Source organism: Bos javanicus, chromosome 19, assembly GCF_032452875.1.
Source record: "Bos javanicus breed banteng chromosome 19, ARS-OSU_banteng_1.0, whole genome shotgun sequence".
Lineage (NCBI taxonomy): Eukaryota > Metazoa > Chordata > Mammalia > Artiodactyla > Bovidae > Bos > Bos javanicus.
In genome coordinates, this window is record NC_083886.1 from 52,967,954 (window position 1) to 52,989,926 (window position 21,973).

At 60.1% G+C, this 21,973-nt stretch overlaps 3 protein-coding genes across 10 annotated transcripts in view; 2 read left to right on the forward strand and 1 right to left on the reverse strand.

Annotated features, from left to right (window-relative positions):
* SLC38A10 (solute carrier family 38 member 10) overlaps positions 1 to 6,133 on the forward strand; it is a 41,098-nt gene extending 34,965 nt beyond the window's left edge. The window contains exons 14-17 of one of the 6 annotated variants that reach the window (XM_061392598.1): positions 213 to 332; positions 1,470 to 1,493; positions 3,194 to 3,364; positions 4,000 to 6,133. In XM_061392598.1, the coding sequence (XP_061248582.1) occupies positions 213 to 332; positions 1,470 to 1,493; positions 3,194 to 3,364; positions 4,000 to 5,045 (1,361 nt within the window). In that variant the 3' untranslated portion in view covers positions 5,046 to 6,133. The remainder of the gene's footprint in view (positions 1 to 212; positions 333 to 1,469; positions 1,494 to 3,193; positions 3,365 to 3,999) is intronic. The other 5 variants (XM_061392600.1, XM_061392599.1, XM_061392601.1 and 2 more) reach the window with 5 other exon arrangements.
* Positions 6,134 to 8,294: 2,161 nt separating this feature from the next.
* NDUFAF8 (NADH:ubiquinone oxidoreductase complex assembly factor 8) lies at positions 8,295 to 10,158 on the reverse strand. The gene is made up of 3 exons (XM_061392609.1): positions 10,074 to 10,158; positions 9,800 to 9,910; positions 8,295 to 8,544 (listed from the first exon to the last, which is right to left on the reverse strand). The coding sequence occupies exons 1-3, from the start codon at positions 10,155 to 10,157 to the stop codon at positions 8,515 to 8,517; spliced, it is 225 nt and encodes a 74-aa protein (XP_061248593.1). The 5' UTR covers position 10,158; the 3' UTR covers positions 8,295 to 8,514.
* Positions 10,159 to 10,482: 324 nt separating this feature from the next.
* Positions 10,483 to 21,592, forward strand: TEPSIN (TEPSIN adaptor related protein complex 4 accessory protein). Of its 3 annotated transcripts, none has more exons than XM_061392606.1 (13): positions 10,483 to 10,565; positions 12,240 to 12,312; positions 12,638 to 12,729; positions 12,901 to 12,994; positions 15,382 to 15,449; positions 15,602 to 15,680; positions 15,803 to 15,874; positions 16,689 to 16,892; positions 17,846 to 18,023; positions 18,146 to 18,259; positions 18,384 to 18,462; positions 18,651 to 18,785; positions 19,739 to 21,592. In XM_061392606.1, the coding sequence occupies exons 1-13, from the start codon at positions 10,518 to 10,520 to the stop codon at positions 20,297 to 20,299; spliced, it is 1,797 nt and encodes a 598-aa protein (XP_061248590.1). In that variant the 5' UTR covers positions 10,483 to 10,517; the 3' UTR covers positions 20,300 to 21,592. The 3 variants fall into 3 exon arrangements, with proteins under 3 accessions (XP_061248590.1, XP_061248591.1, XP_061248592.1); XM_061392607.1 differs by having other exon boundaries at positions 17,849 to 18,023; XM_061392608.1 differs by lacking the exon at positions 18,651 to 18,785.
* The last annotated feature ends 381 nt before the right edge of the window (positions 21,593 to 21,973 follow it).

The window sequence follows — 21,973 nt, forward strand, 5'->3', positions numbered from 1 at the left end:
GTAGTTGACACTGGCTCCCTGCCACCAGACTGTGAGATGTTAAATATTATTTTTTTATTACCTCCCTGGTGCTCATCAGGTTGAATATACAGTACCAGGGAGGGAGGGCCAACGTGGAGGGTGATTTTAGGAAATATCGGCCTCCTCCTCTTGTCCCCCCTCCACCTTCTGAGTTTTCCTGCAAGCCTCCTGAGTCTCTGCCTTGTGTGCAGGTGGGAAGGCTCCCCTCCTGGAGGAGAAACCAGGCCCGGGGGCAGCGCCGCAGGCAGAGCCTCGAGAGCAGAGGACCGAGGAGGGACAGGGCGGGGAGCACGCCGGCAGCAAGCTGGAGGGTAAGGCCTTTGCTTTCTTCCTGCATCTTCCAAAGGCTTGGAGATACTGCCGCTTCCTTCTGGAAGCGGAATATGGCCCAGAAGGAGACACGGGCCCGTTGTCTTGCCAGTTTCCTGCTGAGGAAGGATCTTAAATAGCTCCCCTGCCAACTAACAGCATTCTCTCCTCCCTTTTTTCACTTCCTTAGATGTTTTTAGTATTTTTTCTCCCCCTTTAAAAACAAACAAACCTGTCACTGTCACGTGACTTTCTATTCCCATTTGTATCTCATTTCAAAATAGACACGTTAATATTTCCAACAAGTTGGCCAGGTGTGGAGGGCATTAGCGAGGGTGGGAGAGCCGGTGGCTCACTGCTGTCTTAGCACTTCCCTGCCACCGTGGCAGCAGCTCCCACCCGGTCTTAGCTGGGGCTGGGTGGGGACCTTTGTACCCACCTGCAGTGAAGACCTAGCAACTGTCCCAAAGCGAAAGCTTGTTTAATCTTTTCTGTCCAGTGAACAAAACTTGCTCTGCATCCTCCTCCAGACCTTCATGCCCATTTTGGGGTGCTTCCCGCTCTCTGCTTTTGATGCCCCCCTCCTCACAGCCCCACCTGGTCGGGCACTGCCCTGCACTAAAGGAGGTGGTGGCAGCTCTCCCAGCAAATGATCACTCTTCTGGTCTCTTTGGTCCCCATGCTGAACCCCCGTGGGGTCACCCTGTTTGCTAGCGGTGTCCACAGAGTGGCCCCTGGGTGTTTCACTGTGTGCTCCGAGAGTCTGGGTCTGTATGTGGGCATCATGGTACAGCGCTCAGGTGGGTTCATGGGATGCTCATGCCCTGCTGCCCCACAAGCTGCTTCCCAGAAGGTCCTGCAGCCTCGGGATAGCCGGCCCAGAGCACCAGGCCCGGGAAGGCAGCCGAGCCTCTGCACGCAGAGGCCAGGAAGGCAGAGCTGAGGGTCCTGGGTTTCCTGTAGCTTGGATGCTGTGGAGTTCTGCATGTTGCTGTCTTTGGTTTCAGTCTGTTTACTGGTCCTGGTCCTCACAATCTGTTACCTAATCTTGTTTGATTCTTTGACTTTTTCTTTTCTGAAAGAACTTTGATGGTTTCCTATTCTGCCTTTCTCCAAACGCCTCTCAATGGGATGCACAGCTGAAATCAGAAAGATGGTGGCAGGTAGGAGTCGGGAGGAGCACCACAGTGAAGGTTTTTGTGGGGGTTTAAAGATGAGACAGCAGACAGTGTGAGCACTGAGTCCGGTAGCGCCTTGCATGTGGTCAGAGCCCGGGATCCACACATGGTCTGTCCCCCAACTGGGCTCAGCCACAGCCCCTCAGGTGGGGTCCCCCTTGATGCCCCAACCCGCTCACTTCTAGTCCACATGCCCTGGTGCCCCTTAGCCCCACTGGGGCTCCGCCGTGGGGCGCCACCACAGGACAGCCAGGTGCAGCCTGTAAGCATCTGGGCACTCCCAGAGATGGGGCGGGGCCTGCGTGTGACTTCCGCCATGTGCATGGCCTGGTATTAATGTGCTCTGCACGTGTGTTAATATCTGTGCAGCTCTCATGCCATCCATGAGTCTGATCCCTGTGGTCCTGGTGGGCCGCGCAGTTGTGCACGGAGCTCGGGCTGAGGGCTCAGTTTATCACCTCCACTCTGCTTCCCGTCTGTCCCATGTTGCTTCTGGCTGGACATGGCGCACTTCCCCCCCCACCCCAGCCATGGGCTAGGGCTAGTCCTCCGAGGAGCCAGTGAGTCAGGGGGCCTGCTCTTTAGGAACCCTCCCTTGGGGACAAGTGGTGTTGGCAGCATGGTCATGGTCAAGGGAGCTGGTCTGGAACTCTGGGATGGCTCTGTGCACATCCCTTGTCTGAAGAGGGTGAGGGGAGCCCTGAGATGATCCACGGAATGTAGGCTTTCTCAGGCAGGCGTCTTGGTCACCTTAGGATGTCTGGATGTGTGTCTGGTGGAGAACAGGGGGCTGGATCACCCGGGCTGGCCAAGGGACCCATCTTCCACGTGCTTAGCCTCAGCATGTTCTTCATGGGCACTGGCCTCTTGGGGCGAGCCATGGCAGTCCCTGGGAGAAGGCCAACCCTGCCCTGTTCTGGGGGGTCAGAGGTCACTGTTGGGGAGGACAGGCCAGCACACCTGCATGTGCCCAGCATGGGGGCCCCGCGCTGGGGTGTTAGCTCTCGCCACTCCCAAATGTTCTTTCTTCGGATTTGAGCTTTTCCATCTGACAACCTGTAAAGTTACATCATCTTTCAAAGCTTCCTGTTTAAAGACACGTGTTATAAAAGTCCCTTAAACCTGGACTGCTGGCTCTACAGAGCTGACCCAGTGCTGACGTGTTTGCAGTGCGTTATGAGCTTTCCACACCCAAGGTGTTCAGCCTTGGGGCCTCTTCTCAGTCCACAGTCTGGGGGGGCCCTTCCTACACACACCTGCTGCAGCTGGCCTGCTCCCAGCTCACCTGGCGCTCCTCCCCTGTCAGCTGCAGCCAGCTTCCCGGGGGAGGCGGGGCCGGCGGGAGCACTGGCGCAGCCTTCTCACTGAGGTCCCAGTTCTTGTTGCTGCTAAAGGGGAAGATGGTTCTGTTTGTCTTTAAAGTTCTCACCTTGGAGGAAACTCTCTTAAAAAGCCAGTATTCTTTTTTAGAATAGTTGATAGTTCGAGTCACCAGCCCAGATCGCTGTCATTTGTGGTCACAGTGCGTGGGTGCTGGCTCAGCCGGGTAGAGGGGAGTGCCCAGGAGGTGTCCAAGGGAGGGGCCCACAGGCCACCTTGGCCTCCCTGCATGCATCATACTGCCCTCAGCCCAGCCAGGTGCCTTTGTAGCCCCAGGCTCTGACCGCGTGTGTTTTCTGCACCAGAAGCTGGCCGGGCGGAGATGCTGGACCACGCCGTACTATTACAAGTGATCAAGGAGCAGCAGGTGCAGCAGAAGCGCCTCCTGGACCAGCAGGAGAAGCTGCTCGCGGTGATCGAAGAGCAGCATAAGGAGATCCACCAGCAGAGGCAGGACGGCCAGGAAGGCGAGGACGGCAAGTCCGGGGGAGGGAGGGGGAGAGGGGCTGGGCAGGCCGGGGGTGGTTGCTGCACCTGCTCAGGGAAGAGGGGTTGTCACTTTTAAAAAAGAATTGTGCTTGTTTATGTATGTATGTATTTTTGGCTGTGCTGGGCCTTTGCTGCTTGGGCTTTCTCTAGCTGCAGAGAGCCGGGGCCACTCTCCCACTGTGGCATGCTGGCTTCTCTCGTTGCAGAGCACAGGCTCTAGGCAGTAGTTGCAGCACTTGGGCTCAGTCGTTGTGGTCCTGAGCTCAAGAGCACAGGCTCAGTACTTGTGGTGGATGGGCTTAGTTGTTCCACGTCACGTGGGATCTTCCTAGATCAGGGATCAAACCCATGTCTCCTGCATTAGCAGATTCTTTACCACTGAGCCACCAGGGAAGCACAGGGGTTGTCCCTTAATTCATGAAAGCCAGAGTCGCCTGCCCCACCACCTCCTCCTGCCCCCCATCCCCATTGGATCTGTGGCTCTGTGGTCTAGAGTCCTGCTGGGCGAATTTAAGCAGGTGTTTGTATTCCTTGATTGCTGGTAAGCTGGCTTCATTTAGTCACTGCGTCGGTAGCTCCTGCTCATCTCTGTGGCTAAATGGGTACCTGACTTCATTTGCAGTGGACGTGCAGCCTGAGCTGGGGGTGGCCGCACCCAGAGGTAAGGAGCAGGAGGTCCATGACGCAGGGATGGCGGAGCGTCCCCCGCCGCAGCCTGTGGAAGTCCTGCCCGGCGCTCCTGGGCGTCCTGCCGCTCCTCCCCAGGGGCACAGCCAGCGCTCCGTGGAGGAACCTGAGGGGGCAGCGGGCAGAGCCCCAGCTGCACCTCCTGGCGGCGCTGACCCGCAGCCCTGGGCAGCTCCGGCTGAGCCAAGGGAAGGCCGGCAGGGCGCTGTGCCTGAGGCTGAGGGCGCGGGCGTGCAAGAGCGGCTCCCTGTGCTGGAGCCTGCCAGGATGCCCGGGAGCCCAGAGCAGCATGGGGCTGGGGATGTCCCCGGGCAGAGTCGGGATGTTTTTGGTGGAGGCGCCCATGAAAAGAAGAAATCCGGGAAGGAGGCAGCAGCTGCTGGTGCGGACACTCAGGAGGCAGATGTGCTGGGGGTGGGGGCAGCGATTGGGGCCCCTCAGGTAAAGTCCCAGCAAGCGAGCCGAGACCGGGCACCTGGAGGCAGGTCGGGGGTAGCCGCCCCCCAGGCCCAGGTTGTGTTACATCAGCCGGAACACCGGGCTGACCCTGCTGGAGGACAGGGCGGGCAGCAGGGTGGTCATATGGAGATGAGGAAGGAGGCCCCCGGCAGGGAGCACGTGCCTGCTCCCTGGGAGAACACCGCTGGCCAGGAGCCCGAGCAGAGGCCAGACCCTGAGCTCGGGCCCAAACCCGCCATACCTGGAGATCAGAAGCCGGACAACGCCAAACCCAACCGGGACTTGAAAGTCCAGGCCGGCTCCGACCTTCGGAGGAGACGGCGGGACGTAGCTCCTCTGGCAGAGGCAGGGCTGGCCCCGAAGGACGGGGTCATCATTAGCTTCAACTCACTGCCCGAGGTGCAGGTCAACGACCTCCGCAGTGCCCTGGAGACCCAGCTGCACCAGGCCGCTGGGGGCGCCCTGCGGGTGGTCCCAGGCCGCCAGATCAAACAGCTGCCTGGGGCCCTGGAGGAGCCCTGAGCCCCACTAAGGCCAGGGTGCTCCGGTCAGCTGGTGAACCTGGACCACGGCGGGTGCCAAGCCCCAGAAGTCAGGCCCGGGGCGGAGTGACACCTCTGCAACTGCGGCCACTTCCAGGCTGACTCTCTCATGATTCAGCTCCCTTCCTGCAGCCTTGAGGAAAAACAGCCACTCCCTGAGACCAGGAAACACGACCTGCCACCTCTGTGGCTCTGGGAGCCACTGGGGTTCAGGTGGCGATATTGGGGCTCTGAGTGCTGACTGCAGCCCTGGCTCCCCGGCTGCCATGAGAGGCAGGTGTTACCCCGAACTTTAATTCCTTATTGATGTTCTCTGTGACTGTCAGTACAAAGCCTGAGTAAATGCTTCTGCCTTCACCCCGTCTCACAGCAAGTGCTGCGTCAAGACTGAGAGGCTGGACAGGCCTGTGGGTCCAGCTGCCTCCGCCCTGGTGCTCTGCTCTGCATACTTCGGTCTCCCAGTTGAGTGGTTGTGAGATTTAAAAAGTAAAACAGACCGCTGCTGTTTGGTTGGTGCCGAGGTGAATCACCCAAAAGCTCCCATGCCACAGACCGAAGCCGTGACCACGAAACCTGGGTTCGAGGCCCAGTGGGAAGGGGTGCATGGCCTCACTCCTCACTGCTTCTCACTTCCTCCAGGGCAGCATCTCCCCTGGGTTTGCACCCATGGGACTCATCTTTTGGGAGGGTTTTTGTGGTGTTTTTGTTGTACTTTGTTTTAAGGGGCAGAGAGGCCAGTGATCACCCCCGAGCCGGGCTGGTCAACAGGTGACCTGACATGCTGGGATGTGCCCTCAAGAGCCTGGGGCCTTCACCTGCTTTGTGCTTTGGGCTGTGTGTGCCTCGTTCCCCTCTGGGGGCGGGGGCCGCTCCAGATCCTGCCCCAAGGGGTCCATGGCGGGGAGCCACTCACTGATCACTAGCCAGGGCTGCCCAGGCCACGTGACAGCTCCGGCCTTGGTCTTGGCTCACCTCTCCCCTGTGCCTTTTGAAATGGTTTTATCGTTTACTGTGATTTCTATGTCATCTTGAAGCCTCAAAATGAATAATAAAAGGAGTGGAATCCTCTGGAAGCCAAGCTGATTCCCCACGAACCCCGGGCACTGCTCACACGGAGGGGAGCTCAGTGAAAGGTGTCCGGGTCCCAGTGCTTCCCGCCCTCCATTCTTAACTAAAAACAATTCCAAGCAAACTGTACCAGCTGGAAATTTCCCCCAGGTTGGAACACCGTTTGTGGTTTTGGGGTGGGATTGCGCATCCAGCCCTGTTTACCTGAATCTCTCACCTTGACCCAGCGTTCTGTCCTCTCAGTTTCTGCAAAGATAACTTCCTCCTCAGAGCAGGGGCCGCAGCCTTCTGAGAGCAGCAGCGCAGCCTTTGCCATCGCCTGCCGTTCCTGCACCTCCGGGCGCTCAGGGTCTTCTGTCCCAGTCAGTGCTGTCCTCTCCTCAGGGTTCTCCGCTCCCCTCCCCTCCCGTCCTCTCCTTCGGGAAAGATCTGGGCAGACCTCGGTGGGGTCACCATGACCAGTACTGCAGGGAGCCAGGAGGGGCTGGGAGACAGTGCCTTGCTTTCTGACCACAGGCCACCCCTCCAGCTGGGTCCCCTGGCTGGTAGATGTGGCCAGTGCAGCACACCGGGCCACCAGGAGTGACCTTCTATGTTTGCAGATACACTTGGCAGACACGAGGCCTGGCTGGCCTAGGTGACTGGGACAGGACCCTGTCTGTACTCCCGTTCTGGAATGGCGCCCCCAAGCCCAGCCTGGGGTGGGAAGAAGCTAAGGCTGAGGCTGGGTATGGCCTCTCGTGGTGTAGCTGAGCCCCGAGTCTGAGGCCAAGACAGGTGGAGCGGACAGAGCCACACGGGGTGACTGCCTTCTGGTGACACAGCTGAAGCAGCAGCAGGAACCATTTTTCCTGCATCCTGACACAACTCCGTTGAATTCCCTCCCATAAACACAGTTTTGAAGACAGGTTGAATTTGGGGAGGGGAGACAGGAAGGTCCGTGAGCTGACTTCAGTGTGTGGTGAGTGGCCTGGCCCAGCCAGTGGATCACATCCGCAGCCCTGGACCTGAGATGTGGCTGGTGGCCTCATCTGCCCCCATGAACTGGAATCTGAAAGGATGTTAGGAGCACTGGGTGGGACAGTTCTAGAAGCGACCAGAGCGCCTGTGCACAGCAGAGATGCCAGAAGCTCTAGCCAGCAGGCTGCCCAAGTGCAGAGAGCACAAAGGGTCAGAAAGAGGCCATCCTCAGGCAGGAGGCACCTGCTGGGTGTGCACGCTGCCTCAGCAGACAGGGAAGGGGCGGAATTCTCAGCAAGCCTGTTTCCCTGGCCCACTCCTCCCTCCTGCCCTCAGCCAACCTGAGGGGCCATCACCTCTGGCCGGGATGGGGGTCATGTCAGTGATGTCTAGTCCTGAAATCCAGTGGTGACGGTGAAACATGACTGCCCAGCCAGCCAGTCTTTTAACAGTCCTAAAAAACCTTGAACGGCGTATGGCTCCCCTCCAAGGCTGCCCTGGGAACTGCATTTCACTGGGATGACAGCTGAGATAAGGGGTTTCAGCACTTTGTGGGGGAAGTGGAGGAGCCTTTACAAGAGGGAACAGCTCCAGGCCTCAGGGCACGGGTGCTCTGGGACAGCAGGGCCTGGGTGAAGCCAGAGGACAATGTGACCTCCACACCTTGGGGAAGGAGGCTCTAGGATGACATGCCCAGCAGGCAGCACTCAGGATGCTGAAATCCTCCTGGGTCCCGCTGGGTCTCCCTGGAGCTCCAGCACTGTGCTGCTGCGGCCTTACCGAAGCTCAGGATGAGGGGTGGGACCAGAGTGGGCAGGAGCCTGGCCAGGATGGACCTGGGCTCAGACTCCAGAGGCTGTGGAAGGGAGGGTGGGGCAACCCCGTGGAGCAAGTCTCACAGGCACCGGGTTCCTAAAACTGGACCCTCCCTGGGTTCTTCACCCCTTTGTCTGGAAGAGCAACCCCCACCTTTTTTTCTAAGTGAGGAAAAAACCTATCAGTATCAGGTTCCTACAGCTCAGACCTGTCCTTCACGGTGTCGCTGTTTTCTCTTTGGTCTGTGCTGTAACCTGGTAGTTACTTCTAGATGCTTCGCCAGACTCAGATGACATGCCTTTGGTGAGAATTCTTTAAAGAATGAGACTCGCAAGGCAGCTTGTTCACAGCCCATGCACTCATTCTGCAGATGACAAAACAAATCTTACAGTATCTGATCTGATCTTTACTGTGGGTTCACTGCATCTTATTCTCCCCAAATCCTTAGGTGTGCAAGGCTGGAAAACCCATTCCCCTCTGCTCATGCACGCCTAATGTGTTTCCAGTCCTTTTAGCCCCAAGAGCTTTCGAGGTTTTAGACGCTTGCTCCTTGAGGCCATCAGTGCCAGGCGCCCAGGGACGTGGATTGGAGCTTGTAGTCCTTCCTAACGGCCTCCTGTCAGGGTGTTCTTAGCCTGGAAGACAAAGGGCTGTGTCTGAATGGGTTGCTTTCAAGTTAGACATGGTTTCAAAGTTAAGAAAACTACCACACCAGAAGCCACCTCCTGGCAAATAAATGACAAAGAGCTTGGCCACGAGTGTGCAGCATGGGGCCAGGCTGGTTGGGGCGCTGGGGACCCTGGGGCTGGGCTCAACGTGCTCTGTGGCCTCTCCCACCCCTGCCTGGCACTGTGCCACCAATGAGTCCCATTTAGTCCTCCCCCTTCTATAAAGGAATCTCTAGGTCAGAGATGCTGAAACACTTGCCCAGAGACGGGCTCCTCTCCTGCCTCCTCATGCACTCCCACAGAGCCTCAGGGTGCAGGCAGAGTAGACAAAATGGCTTGTGTCTTTAAATGAGAACCCCCCAGGTTCCCTGTCCTGAACTTCCAGTGCCTGGGGCCTGTGGTTAGGTTGCCCTCAATGGAAAACAGCAGGAGAGGCAGCGACGCGCTCCTGGGGGCAGGACAACACGACAGAGGCAAACGAGCGTAAGGAATCAGAGAGGACCAGATACCTGTGATCCTGACTAATAACCACAGGCGGTACGGAAAAGCCTGGTTTGGCCAGGAGTGTGTGATCTTTACTTTACATGTGAATCCTTCCAACCACTGACCACAGGATGAAGGTTTGTACCTCCCTGAGGGAGTGCTCTGAGTAAAGCAGGGAAGCTGCCAAGAGCCAGGAAGCAAGTCCAAGCGACAGGTGCATCTTGGATGAAACATGTCAGATCAGAGATTGGTGACAAGGGCGGAAGCCGCATATCCCAGCCAAAATGACTGCTAGGAAGGTGCAAGGGGTTCTTTGAGCCCTCCGGGAAATGAAATATGGCCCATGCATTCTCCATGCTGGAACACAGGGAAACTGCCTTGGATTCCCTAAATTCTGGTGAGCTGACCCAACTGCCCCCTCTCAGGTCCAGTACTCAGCACCAGCAGCTCTGGTGAACAGAAATGACTGGGCATCGTGGCCCACCCCAGACCCACCGAGTCGAGGGAACCCAGGACCTTGACATCTTGGGCACCAGCTCAAAACCTTGTGCTAGCCTCATTACAGGCAGCCTCCGTGGCGGCGGGGGTCGCGCCGGCTGGTGTGGGGCTGTGCCCCGTTGAAGCACCTGTTGGAACCCAACATCGAACCCAGAAGAAAAGGAAGCCCGTTTCCCGAGCGGGTAACGTGGGTCCCCGCCCCCTAGGGTTCAACCCCCGGGCTAGGCTGGCGTTCACTTACCGCAGCAGCGAAGCAGCTCCGCAAAGCCTCGAACTCCTGCGCGCACAGATCCTTCTTCAAGCAGCCCCCCGGGGCAGTGGACGCCTGCACGCACCTGCCGTAGGCCGCGGCCTGGGGGCGGATGGAGACGGGCGAGGGTCGCCACAGTCCCCGCGCCCGCTGATTACCCGGGGCGGACCCCGCCGCCGCGGCTCCCGGGTCACCACTACCCGCCCCCCGCCAGCCCGCACCCTGCTCCGCGCGGCCCTTCCTGCCCCGCCTGACGACTGCGCACCTCGGCTCCACAGGCAGCTAGACACTCGGGGAAGGCGCGGAGGCGGCTTCGCACGCGACCCCACACAGCTCCGTTCCCCGACATGAGCGGCTCTTCCCGGCACCTGTGGGCGCCGCCATCTTAGGTCCGGCCTCTTCCGGCGCCCAACAGCCTGACAGGCAGGCACTTCCGCCCACAACCTTTCTTGCGCTTTGTCACTTGGTCAGGCTTAGCCCTCGCCTCTGCCTCTCCGGAAGCGCTCTCAGTCTCCCAGAGCCCTGCAGTTGGCTCGTTGTCGGTCGCTGTCCTTGGGTTTTGTATTCGTTCACGCGCAAATTGTTCCCCGAAGTCGGCCTCAAGGCCCTCCTCACTCGAGTAATTGGCCCGCGGGGTCAGACTCACGCAGTGATTGGCGGGGGCCCGGGCCTGGCGGAGGCGGGGCGGGGCCGGAAGGTGTCCGGCACCATGGCGGCCATGCCGCCGCTGCGGGACCGCCTGAGCTTTCTGCACCGGGTGAGTGAGTGCTGGCGGCCCCGGTCCCACCACGCGCCGCCTCCTGGCCTCGCCCCCGGCCCAGGCCGACCGCCTCCCTGGCTGCGCACTGGCCCCGCGGGATCCCCGCGCCCTCCTGCTGCTGCCAGGCTTGGCGTCCCCTTCGTCCCCCTCTGTCCCCTCCCACCTCTCCTCTCGCCTCTTTCCCTGTCTTCCGGCCGCTTCAACATCCCAGAACACTCTTCATCTCAAATCCTACCCTTCGGCCCCTCCCGAGGCTGGGGGACCCCACAGCCTTGGGGGGCGGCAGGTCAGGCCACCCCTGTGTCGGGTCCACTGGGAAGAGTGAGACCCCCTTGCACAAAATCCAAGTTTTTCTGTTTTCTTACCCAGCTTAAAGTAGCTTTTCAAAAAAAGAAACTGATCCCCCGAACTCTGGCCGAGATAACTAGATGCTGATTCGAGGAGCGGCAGAAAACCTTTTATTAAGTGGTCCAGTGGGGGAAGCCCTGAATTCCAGTTCAGGACAGAAGGGTGGAGTTCAAGTGAAAAATGGCAGGCGTTTGGGTGGTTTTGGGGGGATACGGCTGCTGTGCTGATAACTGGTGGTTACAGAAGCTAAGATCCCATTGTACAGTGGGAACTGGGGGACAGACCTTGTCCCTCCTGGTGGTTATATTTCAAGGAGTGGCCTTCAGGTCCTTGAGAAAGACTCTCCCAGGTTGTAGGAGGTCTGGGTTCCTAATTGTAGAAAATGCTCCTGAAGTGTGCCTGAACCAGCCCAAAGTCCAGGGTCAAGAAAGGGAGGTTGCGGTCTGTCACCTGAAATAGGCCAGAATGAACAGTGAATTTTGGCACTATGAGCTTCCGCAGGCAGGCAGCGGGGGTGAGGGGGGTGCTGGGTTCACCCTCATGCTGCTGAGAGACCTGTCAGTTCTCTTCGAGCAGAGGTTTTGGTATGTGCCGAACATGCTATGGTCCTGCAGACCTTTCCAGCTTCCCTCTGGGTCTTGGTGGACAGATAGCGTAAGCAGCCTCTTGGAACATTCAGGCCAACGGTGCCTGTGGCCAGCACCTCAGAGACTGCACCTGAGGTCTCCTGTCCTGTCTACACTGAGGCTCATAGCCCCGAGATGTGCCGTGACGTGAAATGGGTGTTTCTGGTTTTTATCCCTAGAAATTGTACATCTTTGTGCTGAGTCAACTCAGTGTAAACACTTTTGTGCTGACAGATAAGTGTGAGACACACAGCTGAGTCGGTTCTTGTTTTGAGTTGTTTCTGTGGGATCCCTTCCTGGAAGTGGCGCTGTAGGTCTGTCAGGGTGAATGATTGTGTCACAGGGGCTCACCTGAGGAGTCTTTTTTTTTTTTTTTGCCGGTCTGTAAGTTGCTATACTAAAGGGGCTTTTAAGTTGTGTGGCTGTAGGCGTAGGGGCCTGGGGGGCCATGCTGAATCGTGACCTTTAGGGCCTGTCACCATGGAGACCACCACCCATTTCCTCTTCCCAGGCGTTCATCCTAGCCTCCAGAAGGGAGGCTTCTGCAGGCTCTCTGTGGCCAGTGGGACCATTGCTCTCCTCTTTGGGTCCCCTGACCCTGTGGCACGCCAACTATAAGCTGTGTGGAAACTGGGATCCCCAAGAATGAGGGCTCCTGTGGCCACTCACTGTGGGCTGGGCTCTCGCTCCCTTTCAGCTCCCGATTCTCCTGAAGGGAACGTCGGATGATGATGTCCCATGTCCGGGCTACCTGTTTGAGGAAATTGCCAGTATCCTTCCTTGTGGATACATCTGGGGGCCCTGTAGCCTCTCCTATCTCATCTCCCAGGGTCCTGGGCTTCTCTGCCCTGAGGGGGCCCTGGCTCCTTTCCCACAGCAGCCAAGTGTGTGGGCTCTGAAAGTCACCTTACTGATGACTTGAGGCTTAGACCCTAGAAGCCGGGTGTTCCTGAAACCAGGGTCTGGGGTAGGTGCCTGTGGTGGAGGGGCCCACACTGAGGAGTTTGATGGCAAGAAGGCCCAGCTTCTCTCCCTGGCCAGGGCATTGTGTGGCCCAGGGTTAGCTCACCCCTTCCCTAACCGAGCGCCTCCCAGAGATCTCCCATGAATCCCTGGGCAGCAGCCAGTGTCTCCTGGAGTACTTGCTGAACCGTCTGCACAGCGGATCTGGCCGTGTGAAGCTCAAGGTGAGTCCAAGTGGCTCCAGATGCCTGCCCGGGGGTTAGGTCAGGGCCCTGTCCTGCCCCTGGTGGTGAGGCTGGAGGGGAGGGATGAGCTGGGGGCATGGGGGGCTGTGTCGGGTGGGGCACCCTTCTGTGGACCCAGCTCTGCCCACCCCCCCATCCCTGCTGCCCCAGGTGCTGAAGATCCTGCTGCACCTGTGTGGTCACGGCTCCTCTTCCTTTCTGCTCATCCTGAAGCGCAACCCTGCCTTCATCCAGGAAGCTGCGGGTACTGGCCAGCACTGCCCACTGGAGGCGTGGGGAGGAAGGTGGCCAGGGCCGGTCTCGGCCAGATCCCTTAACCCGAGCCCCTGCCTCCCTTCCCCATACCCATGCTCCCCACTCTGTGCTCCGTCCACACTGTTCTTCACTGCCAGCTCCTCCCTTCCCTCCCCTCTGTGTCAGCTCCTCCCCTCCTCCCGGCCAGGCCAGGCCAGCGAATTGCGTGGAATGGCTGGTGTCTGTCCGTGAGCTCTGCTGGGCCTTTGCGGCCTGGACCTTTCCTGTCTGTCCCTGCCTTGGGTTCCCTCTTCTCCCCAGGGCTGCTCCTCCAGACCCTAGGAAGCCCTCCATTCTCGAAAGGGCTGGGAGGGTGGGGGACGGGACTAGTGAGGCTGTAGTGAGAGGTGGGGCCCTGGCCTGTGGGGATCCAGGTGACAGGTGGGTCTGGGGTCCCTCACCTGCCGTCCTCACCTGCCCCCAGGCCAGAGGTGTTCATGTGTCTTGTTAACAAGAACTGGTGGGGGGACGTGGCCTGAGGTCTTCTTCTTGGGTGGGGAGAAATGAATAGGAAGGCCTTGGCCTTCAGGCCAGAACCCACCCCGCCAAGCTGTCCCCGAGAGGGCAGTGCCACGGAGGAGACTGAGTCCTCCGGCCACCGCTTGCTTGTTGGAGACTCTTTAGTGTGCCCCACCCACCAGGTGCTTGGACTCATCCCCCACCCCTGCCGCCGCACCTTAAATCCACTGTCTTCCCTTTACTGCAGGTGCACTGAGGCCAGGCTAGGGCTGGGCTGCCTGTGGGCCCTGGGGTCCATGCAGGTGCCTTGGAGACAGGGAGTGGCCTTGGAGGGGGCGCAGACCCTTACTTGGCAGATGCCTAGAGGCGCCCAGGGTGCTGGGGGCGCACTCGTCACAACCCAGCTCCCTGGAGTTTGTGCACTGAAGCAGCATGGCTGGTTCATTCTCACCAGCTGAAGGGTCAGAACGGGCCTGTCCCGCTGCACGGCTCACATGGTTGTGGCCAGTGCTGGGTCTCACCTCTATTCTGGTCTCCGAAGAGGGCAGAGAAAGCAGAGGGGGACAGCCGACTGTGGTTCTGTATTAGCACCAACATCTCTCAAGCTCTGAGCACTGTCCCCAGAGGACGAGTGCCCAGATAGACGGGGCTGTGAGAGGAACTGATCCTGGAGGCGGGAGTGGGGGACACACAGAGGTTGGCCCAACTTTGGGGGCCTGGCGGGGGTCCCTATGACTCCCACAGGGAGGGTGGGAGCTGTGGCAGGACGGCGGGGAGGTACCCTGCCCTGGCTGGTCTCAGCACCCTAAGGCAGGAGGAGCCAGCAATGTTTAATGAGACATGAGCTTCCCAGGTTGGAGAAGGAAATGGCAACCCACCCAGTATTCTTGCCTGGAGAATCCCATGAACAGAGGAGCCTGGCAGGCCATGGTCCATAGTGTTGCAGAGAGTCAGACATGACTGAAGCGACTAAGCACGCGTGCAGGCACGCAAGCTTCCCAGGTGGTGCTGGTGGTAAAGAACCTGCCTGCCAGTGCAGGAGACGCTGGAGACACGGGTTTGATCCCTGGGTTGGGAAGATCTCCTGGAGGAGGGCGTGGCAACCCACTCCAGTATTCTTGCCTGAAAAATTCCACGGACAGAGAAGCCTACTCAGACACGACTGAAGGGACTTAGTGCACACAGGCTTATCTGATGGGCCGCAGCTGGAGCTTTATGAGCAGGAGTCCTTTCCGGCTGTGATAAGGAACCTGAGTTATGGTCAGGCCCTTGGAAGCTCTTCAGCTGGACTAGAGCCTCCTCGGGCTTCCCTGATAGCTCAATTGGTAAAGAATCCACCTGCAATGAAGGAGACCCTGGTTCGATTCCTGGGTCGGGAAGATCCACTGGAGAAGGGATAGGCTACCCATTCCAGTATTCTTGGGCTTCCCTGGTGGCTCAGCTGGTAAAGAATCTGCCCGCACTGCGGGAGACCTGGGTTCGATCCCTGCATTGAGAGCCTCCTCCGGTCGCCTCTGGGTGGAGATGGTGTTGAGGGGAGGCAGCGAGGCTGCTGTTGCAGAGGCTCAGGTGAGGGGCAGCCTTGGGCCGGGGAGTGGCCCTGGTGTTCTGGAGGTTGAGTTGCAGCCTCACGGCTGGGGGTTTGGGGGGTGTGGCCCAAGGGGTGCCGAGGGGCTGTGAGGGCACAGCCACCCGAGGCCTGGGGACGGCAGTGCATCTGTGCTTTAGGAAGCCCCGAGGCACTTGGTTGAGGGGGCTGAACTGGGGGCTTCAAGGGGGGCCAGAAAAGGCCAAGGCTCACCGCCTGCATCGGGTGTGGGCTTTGAGGCTGAGTGGTCGGCATTGCACAGCTCAACTCTGCTCCCATCTGTCGCGCAGTTTTCGCGGGGCCCCCGGATCCTCTCCACGGGAACAGCTTGTACCAGAAGGTGCGGGCGGCCGCCCAGGTGAGCCCAGGACCCAGGTCACTCCCTGCTCTCCCCGCCCAGCGCCCTGGCCCCACTCTCTGCAGGACAGAGCCCCTGAGTGGCCCTCAGGGGAGAAGGAAGGGTGGGGGGACCGTGGGCGTGCTGCACTGAGTGCCCTCTGCCTCGTCTAGGACTTGGGGGCTGCCTTGTACTCCGACGCCTTGTCACCTCCGCCTCCCTCCCAGCCTCCCAGGACCCTGCCTCCGGCAGGTACGCGAGTACACCCAGCCCTGTCACCGGGTGACTCTGGGCGGGCCCGAAGCCTCTCCTCCCGCAAATGTCCGGGGTTGAGGGTCAGGTCCCCGCTGCTGCTGATGTGGGCCTCCCCGCAGGCATGGGCTCCCAGTCCAGGCCCCAAAGCGCCCTGCAGGGCTTCGGCTACAGCAAGGAGCGGGCTCACACAGGTGAGTGCTGCGGGACTGGGGCCCCGGCTGAGGGTGAGGGGGTGGGTGGGGCCTGTGTGCCCCCCACTGGCTTCTGTCCGACCCCGGGGGCGCTGGGGAGGTGCAGTCGGCTCTCCTTACCTGGCTGGTGAGAAGCCAGGCTGACGGTCAGCCCCGCACTTGGGCCATCAGCCCTCGGCTCCTTTAGAGAGCAGAGCGCAGAGAGCAGTGGTCCTGTCTGTGACAGAGGTGACTTGGAGCTGGCGCGGTGCCAGCCCTGCTTGCCGGGAGAGCATGAAGTTCCCCAGGGCCACGCGAGCCTCTTGTGGGCTCTGGGCCGGGTCCAGCTGATATGCTGAGCACTCCAGCCATGGCTCCTAGTTCCCCAGCACTTGTGATTCCTAAAGTGGGTCAGCCTTAGAGCCCACCTGTTCCTAACCTGGGGGTGACTGCCAGTTCACTCTCCATGGGGCACTCTGTGGGAAAGCCCCCAGCACTGGATGTGAGCACTCCTTAAGTGGCCAGGGATATTGTGGTCTCAGGACAACCACCTTAGGTGGCCCCCTACTCTGAGGTGGGGACCCAGGAGGGCAAGTGGTACAGCTTTGCTGTGAGCTGCCGCTCATCCAAGATCCACGGGGCCCAGATGCATTGAAGTGAATTCACCGCAGAAGCTTCTGGGAGGGCCCTCTTCCTCCATAGGGCCTCTGCTCTGTGACTGCATCTTGTGTCCCAGCCTCTTGGGTCCTGGGTGAGGAGCAGCCGTGGGCACCTCATCCTGGGAACACAGGGTGGGACTGAAGGGGCTGTGCCGTCTCCCCTCTCTCTGCTGTAGGCTCTGCGGGCGAAGCCTTCCTGTCCACCATCCAGAAAGCCGCAGAGGTGGTGGCCAGCGCCGTGCGCCCTGGGCCTGAGAGCCCCAGCTGCCAGAGGTCCCTTCCGCGGGGTGATACCTACCAGCCGGCCGTGACACCTTCAACCAGCCTCGGCACCCACGCCTCCGGGAGCTCTCTCCCTGCGGCCAGCCCAGGAGCCCGAGGTATCGAGCTGGACTCCTCCCTTGGGGTGCTGGCTTCCCCCTCCCCGGAGCCCTGGGCTTCTGGTCACCTGCTCGGGCTGGGCAGGAGCAGACGAGGGAGGAAGAAGAAAGCAGTGCGCTCGGTGGGGGCAGGGGGCAGGAGCCCCACCCTGCCGGTCCTGCGACACCTCCCAGAGCCAGCACGTGACAAGCTCGCAGAGCCAGCTGCCCACGAGACTCGACTCCCTGCGGCCTCTGCGGTGGTGCGCATCGGGCAACCCTGCCTCAACCCCCCACGTCCAGTGTTCTCTGTCAGTCTGCTCTGGGTGGGAGCTCAGGTATTACGGCCCTATGAGAGGTGGGGTCTGCCCAGGATCCCAGCTGCTCACATATGGAAGCTTAGAGCTGGGACAGGAGCCATCCCCAGCTCTCGTGTGTTCACCTGGCGCCTTCGAGCAGCTTTGCAGCCCGTCAGGGCCCAGGGGCAACAGGGAAGCCCTCCGCAGGGGCCAGGCTCCATGCCGTGTGTGTTCTAGCGGTGTGCTGTGATACAGGAGGGAGCGACAGCTGCCCGCGCCCTCCGCCTCTACCTCTGCCTCTCCCAGAAGCGCCGTCCCCTTTGCCTGGTTCGAAACAAGTATGTCAGCGCTCAGCGGGACTTGAGAGCTGCTGTGCTGGATACTGTCCCCACTGCCCTGGTGTCTGGTGCCTGACGCTGCTTCCTCTGCTTTCTGGGCAGGCGTGTCCCATGCGGACCCCCCACCCTGGCCCTGAGTGAGGGCATGCCCTGTTCTGCCCCATTTCCTCTCGGGTGGTGTTTCCCGGAGCTGGAACCCAGGCAGCTATGTGTCCACATCCAAGGACCCAGCCCATAGGCTCTTCCCTGGTCTCCCCATCCAGGGCTCCTGGGGAGACAGACATGGGGACAGTCTGAGGCCCCCAAGGGTTTTACCTTCAGTCGGTGTTTCTTCCAGCAGCGAGACACCAGCCTGGGCAGGCCGGAGGCGGCTGGGATGAGCTGGACAGCAGTCCCAGCTCTCAGGATTCTTCCCAGGAGAACGATGATCTGGGCAAGGCCTCGGACTCGGGTAGTCGGTCGGGCAGCGACAGCCCCTCAGGGGCCAGCCGGGCACCTAGTGACCTGGCAGAAAGGTGATCCAACACCCCAGGGTGCCCCCTGCCTGCCCTGATGGGCGAGAGGTGACCTGGAGGGGGCTCACCCCTCCTGGCGTGAGGGAGCCCACCCTTTGTCCCAACCCGTGTGCACCCGGCAGGGTGGAGGCTGTGACCCTGAGTGACTGCCAGCAGGAGCTGAGCCTGGTCCGGACTGTGACCCAGGGGCAGCACACCTTCCTGAGCCGAGAGGAGGTGCAGCACTTCGTCAAAGAGTGAGCCCCGACCCGTTCCAGGCCCCCTCAGCCCCGCACCCCACCCCATCCCTTGCCCTGGCTCTGCACACACACCCCTCGCCCCACGGCCCCAGCCCTGTTGCGCGGTACCCCCTTCCTGCAGGTGTGGCCTCCTCAACTGTGAGGCTGTGCTGGAGCTGCTCATCCGCCACCTGGCTGCCACCAGTGAGCGTATTCAGATGGTGAGGAGGGGAGTGGGCGGGGCTGGGGTGTGCCGGGGCACGGGGAGTGGGGAGAGTGAGCACAGGACACCCAGTCGATTGTCTGGTCGATTGTCTGCTGAGGGCTGAGAGGAGGGAGGGAGGGAGCCGGCCACACAGACCTCCCTTGGAGGGGGAACCAGCTGACATCAAGCCCACCCACCCTGCAGAGAGCCCTGGGTGCCATCGCCTCCCTCGGGTGCACCGACCTGCTCTCCCAGGAGCGAGTCCTGTTCCTCACCCGGCCTCGGCTGCAGGAGCTCAGTGCAGGCAGCCCCGGACCCGTGACCAACAAGGCCACCAAGGTGGGCAGCCTCCAAGGCCCAGAGGAGGGGGTGCAGGACACCCCAGCAGTCCCACGCCCTCCCCCGCCCCCGCTGCCTTCCCTAGACACACGTCCTCCCGCTCCCGCGGCTGGCACAAGTCATGCCCTTAGAACTGCAGGTGGTGGCCTGGCCTCTTCCCATACACAGGACCCCCAGGTTTCCCCAACCTTCCCCGGGTTTCCCCGACCTTCGCAGCAGATCTGCCTTTTGGGCAGTGCCTTCTTCGTGGAGGCTGTCTCCTCCAGGAAGCCGTCCTCCTGCGGGAAGCCCTCCTTGACTGCTTGGATGGCTGTCTTCTGTACTCTGTGTCGTGGGTCTAAGCTCTGTTCCCATATGCCCCACTCTGGGAAAGCAGGAATAGTTGTCTGAGTCCTCTTCCCACTGATGAGTGTGGGGAGACCACCTGCAGTCTTCTCTGGGGGCCCTCTGTTGGCCTCCCTCAGCTTCCAGTTTTCTGTATGGCAGCTGAAAATTGAGATCCTTAGTCACCTGTCTCTGAAGCGCCCTTCATCAAAGCGCTTGTGAACCTGCCACACACAAAACACGCCGGGGGCACATCACGGAGTTTCTAAAATCTGAGAAGGACCCAGGAGGCCAGCTATCAGGGATGACACCTGGGTGGGAGTTGGTGCTTCAGCCACATCTGTTCCCCCGCGTGTCAGGCGCTTGTGTGGCACTTGACCGGGAGGGGGCGCTCTTCCACTCCGGCAGGCCACAGCAGCTTGATGTGGGGGAAGGCATCTGTTTGTATGACAGCTGGTGGAGAGCAGCAGCGCTGCTGCCCGGGGATGACAGAATTGTTGTGAGCGGCCAGTGGTCCTGCCCTGTGCTCTGGCCAGCGACATTGAGGAGGGGACCCGGGAGCACCGTGCCCTCTGTGATTCCTGGAGGAGCGTAAGAGCCCTCACCAGTTCCCCTCTTCCCTCGTCCAGATTCTGAGACACTTTGAAGCCTCCTGCCGACAGTGGCCCCCTGCCCGGAGGTCCCCAGCCGAGCCTGGCCCTGCAGCCGCCCATGTGGGCCCGTCAGACCTGTTGACCGACACCCTGCCTTTCACCGGGGGCCCGGCCTTCCTGCAGCCTCTGAGTTCAGCTCTGTTTTTTCCCAAGGGCAGCGCACCCCCATCAGGGCTGCAGCCCAGCCCTGTGCCCCCAACGTCCCCAGACAGCTGCCCCCTTCTAGTCCCTGGGGCTGGCAGGGAGGCCGAGACCGGGCTGGCAGGTTCCACAGACCAGGGGGCTGCATCTGAGCAGGGCCCACTCTGCATGGACACCCCAAAGGGAGGGCCAGAGATCGGCCTGGGCCTCAGCCACAGCTGCAGCTCCTTATTTGCTGGCATGGAACTGGTGGCCTGTCCCCGCCTGGTGGGGGCCGGGACTGCTGCAGAGGAGCCCCTCCCAGCCCACCAGGCTCCCTGGACGTTGTCACAGAGGCTGGCAGCAAAAGAGCCTTCCGGCTCTGAGCCGTCAGCTTTCACATTCTTAAACTCATGATCTTGTCTGCCTGGGCCACATGCAGTCTGTGTGCTCCCTGGCCTGTGACTCCCAGGACCCTGTGACTTTGTGCTGTCCCCTATGCCCACAGCCCCCAATGCCCCTTTCTGTGGTCGGCCTCGCCCTCCCCTGGCCTCTTCCCCTCACCCACTGAGGCCTTGGGTGTGGGCAGCCACCCAGCCAGGCAAGCTTAGAGTGGACGGCCCACCCAGAGTTGAGAATGGCCACCAGTAAAACCCAGGTGATATTTTAGAAGTCCACGCACCAGTCAGAGCCAGACCACCACTGTGGTAATGAGGTGTCCGTGGGAGCTGCTCCCCAACTTTACCCCTAAGGTGGGTTCCCTGTTTTTCTGCTGGGAGGCAGGACCCCCCACTTACAGCCTGCCCCCTAGGTTTGATGGCCCAGGAGCAGCGCCCCCGAGCACCCTGCAGGACTTGCAAGGAGGGCAAGGCAGGCCCAGAAAGAGGAGCCGAGCATGAGCTAAGCCTGGCAGCCTGCGGGTCCTGGGGTGCCAGATCTCCCGCCTCATGGCCATCTGCTTTGGCGGAATGCTTCTCCCATCTGCCAGAAGGACGAAGGGAGAGCAGTGGGGCAGACGGCATGATGTGGCCTGCCCAGAGGGCACTGGAGGGGAGCTCACGGGAGAGGAGACCTGGTGACTGAGCTTGGAGACCACACACCCCTTGAAACTGGCCTGAGTCCCCAGGGTCCTTATGGGCACACAGAGAAGGGCACCAGGGGAAGACGGAGAGGACCCATCTGCAGGCTGAGCCCAGGCCCAGCTTCCAGCCAAGCTTCTGCCGTTTCCAGGCGACAATCCTGTGAGGAGGATCCCAGGGCCACCTCAGTCGTTCCTCTGCCCCCACCCTGCTGTCTTCTTGGCCAGAGACTGGCCATTTGGACTTGAATTCCTGTAGCAGCAGGCAGGCAGGCACGGAGCCTTGCAAGCACTGACCTCGGGGTCCTCTGGGGAAACCCCTGCCTTCCTGGCCCTCAGAAACAAGGTCGATTTGGAACCACTGCTTGGGTGTTTGTTTTTGAGCTCATATCCGTCTCTCTGGGGGAGGGGGGAGTCCTAAGCAGCCTCCCGCCTTCTCGTCCATCAGGATTGGGGTCTGGGTAGGGTTAGGGCAGCATCAGGTCCCTGTGTGGCCCGTGTCAGCTCCCCCTGCCGTGACTTCTGCCTGCAGACTGCACAGCCACTTCAGAGCTAGGGCTGTGGTCGCTCTGGGGAGAACTGGGGATGGCCTGGGGTCATGCTTCCCACATAAACCCTGCTGTTCACCGGAAGCTGCACTGATCGCCTTTTCATTTTCTATCTGCATGTGTGAGTGAGAGAGGAGAGAAAATGGCACAGGGGTGAGCCCCTAAGGGGCACAGGTAGAGCCTTCTGAAAGCAGGGACAGGTATCAATTCTTACTTAAATGTTTGGAAGGACTCCCCACCGGAACTATCTTGTCCTGTAATTTTCTTAATTGCAAAGTTTCTAACTACAAAATTCAATTTCTTAAGTAGATTTAAGGACTATTTGGGTTATCTCTTTCCTCGTGAGTTTCAGTAATTTGTGTCTTTCAAGGACTTGGTCTGTTGTGAATATGGCTATAGTTTTTTCAGCCTACTTTCTTCTTCCAATTTCTGTAGTGTCCCACCTTTCATTTCTGATATTAATGT

Excerpts from the sequence above, each read along its gene's own strand:
- TEPSIN (XM_061392606.1), top strand. The coding sequence starts at position 10,518 with ATGGCGGCCATGCCGCCGCTGCGGGACCGCCTGAGCTTTCTGCACCGG. Across the intron at positions 15,875-16,688 it reads CAAGGAGCGGGCTCACACAG|GCTCTGCGGGCGAAGCCTTC; the intron begins GTGAGTGCTGCG and ends TCTCTGCTGTAG. Across the intron at positions 16,893-17,845 it reads GGCCAGCCCAGGAGCCCGAG|CAGCGAGACACCAGCCTGGG; the intron begins GTATCGAGCTGG and ends TGTTTCTTCCAG.
- NDUFAF8 (XM_061392609.1), bottom strand. The coding sequence starts at position 10,157 with ATGTCGGGGAACGGAGCTGTGTGGGGTCGCGTGCGAAGCCGCCTCCGC. Across the intron at positions 9,911-10,073 it reads TAGCTGCCTGTGGAGCCGAG|GCCGCGGCCTACGGCAGGTG; the intron begins GTGCGCAGTCGT and ends ATCCGCCCCCAG. Across the intron at positions 8,545-9,799 it reads GGAGCTGCTTCGCTGCTGCG|GCTAAGAACACCCTGACAGG; the intron begins GTAAGTGAACGC and ends TTTGTCTTCCAG.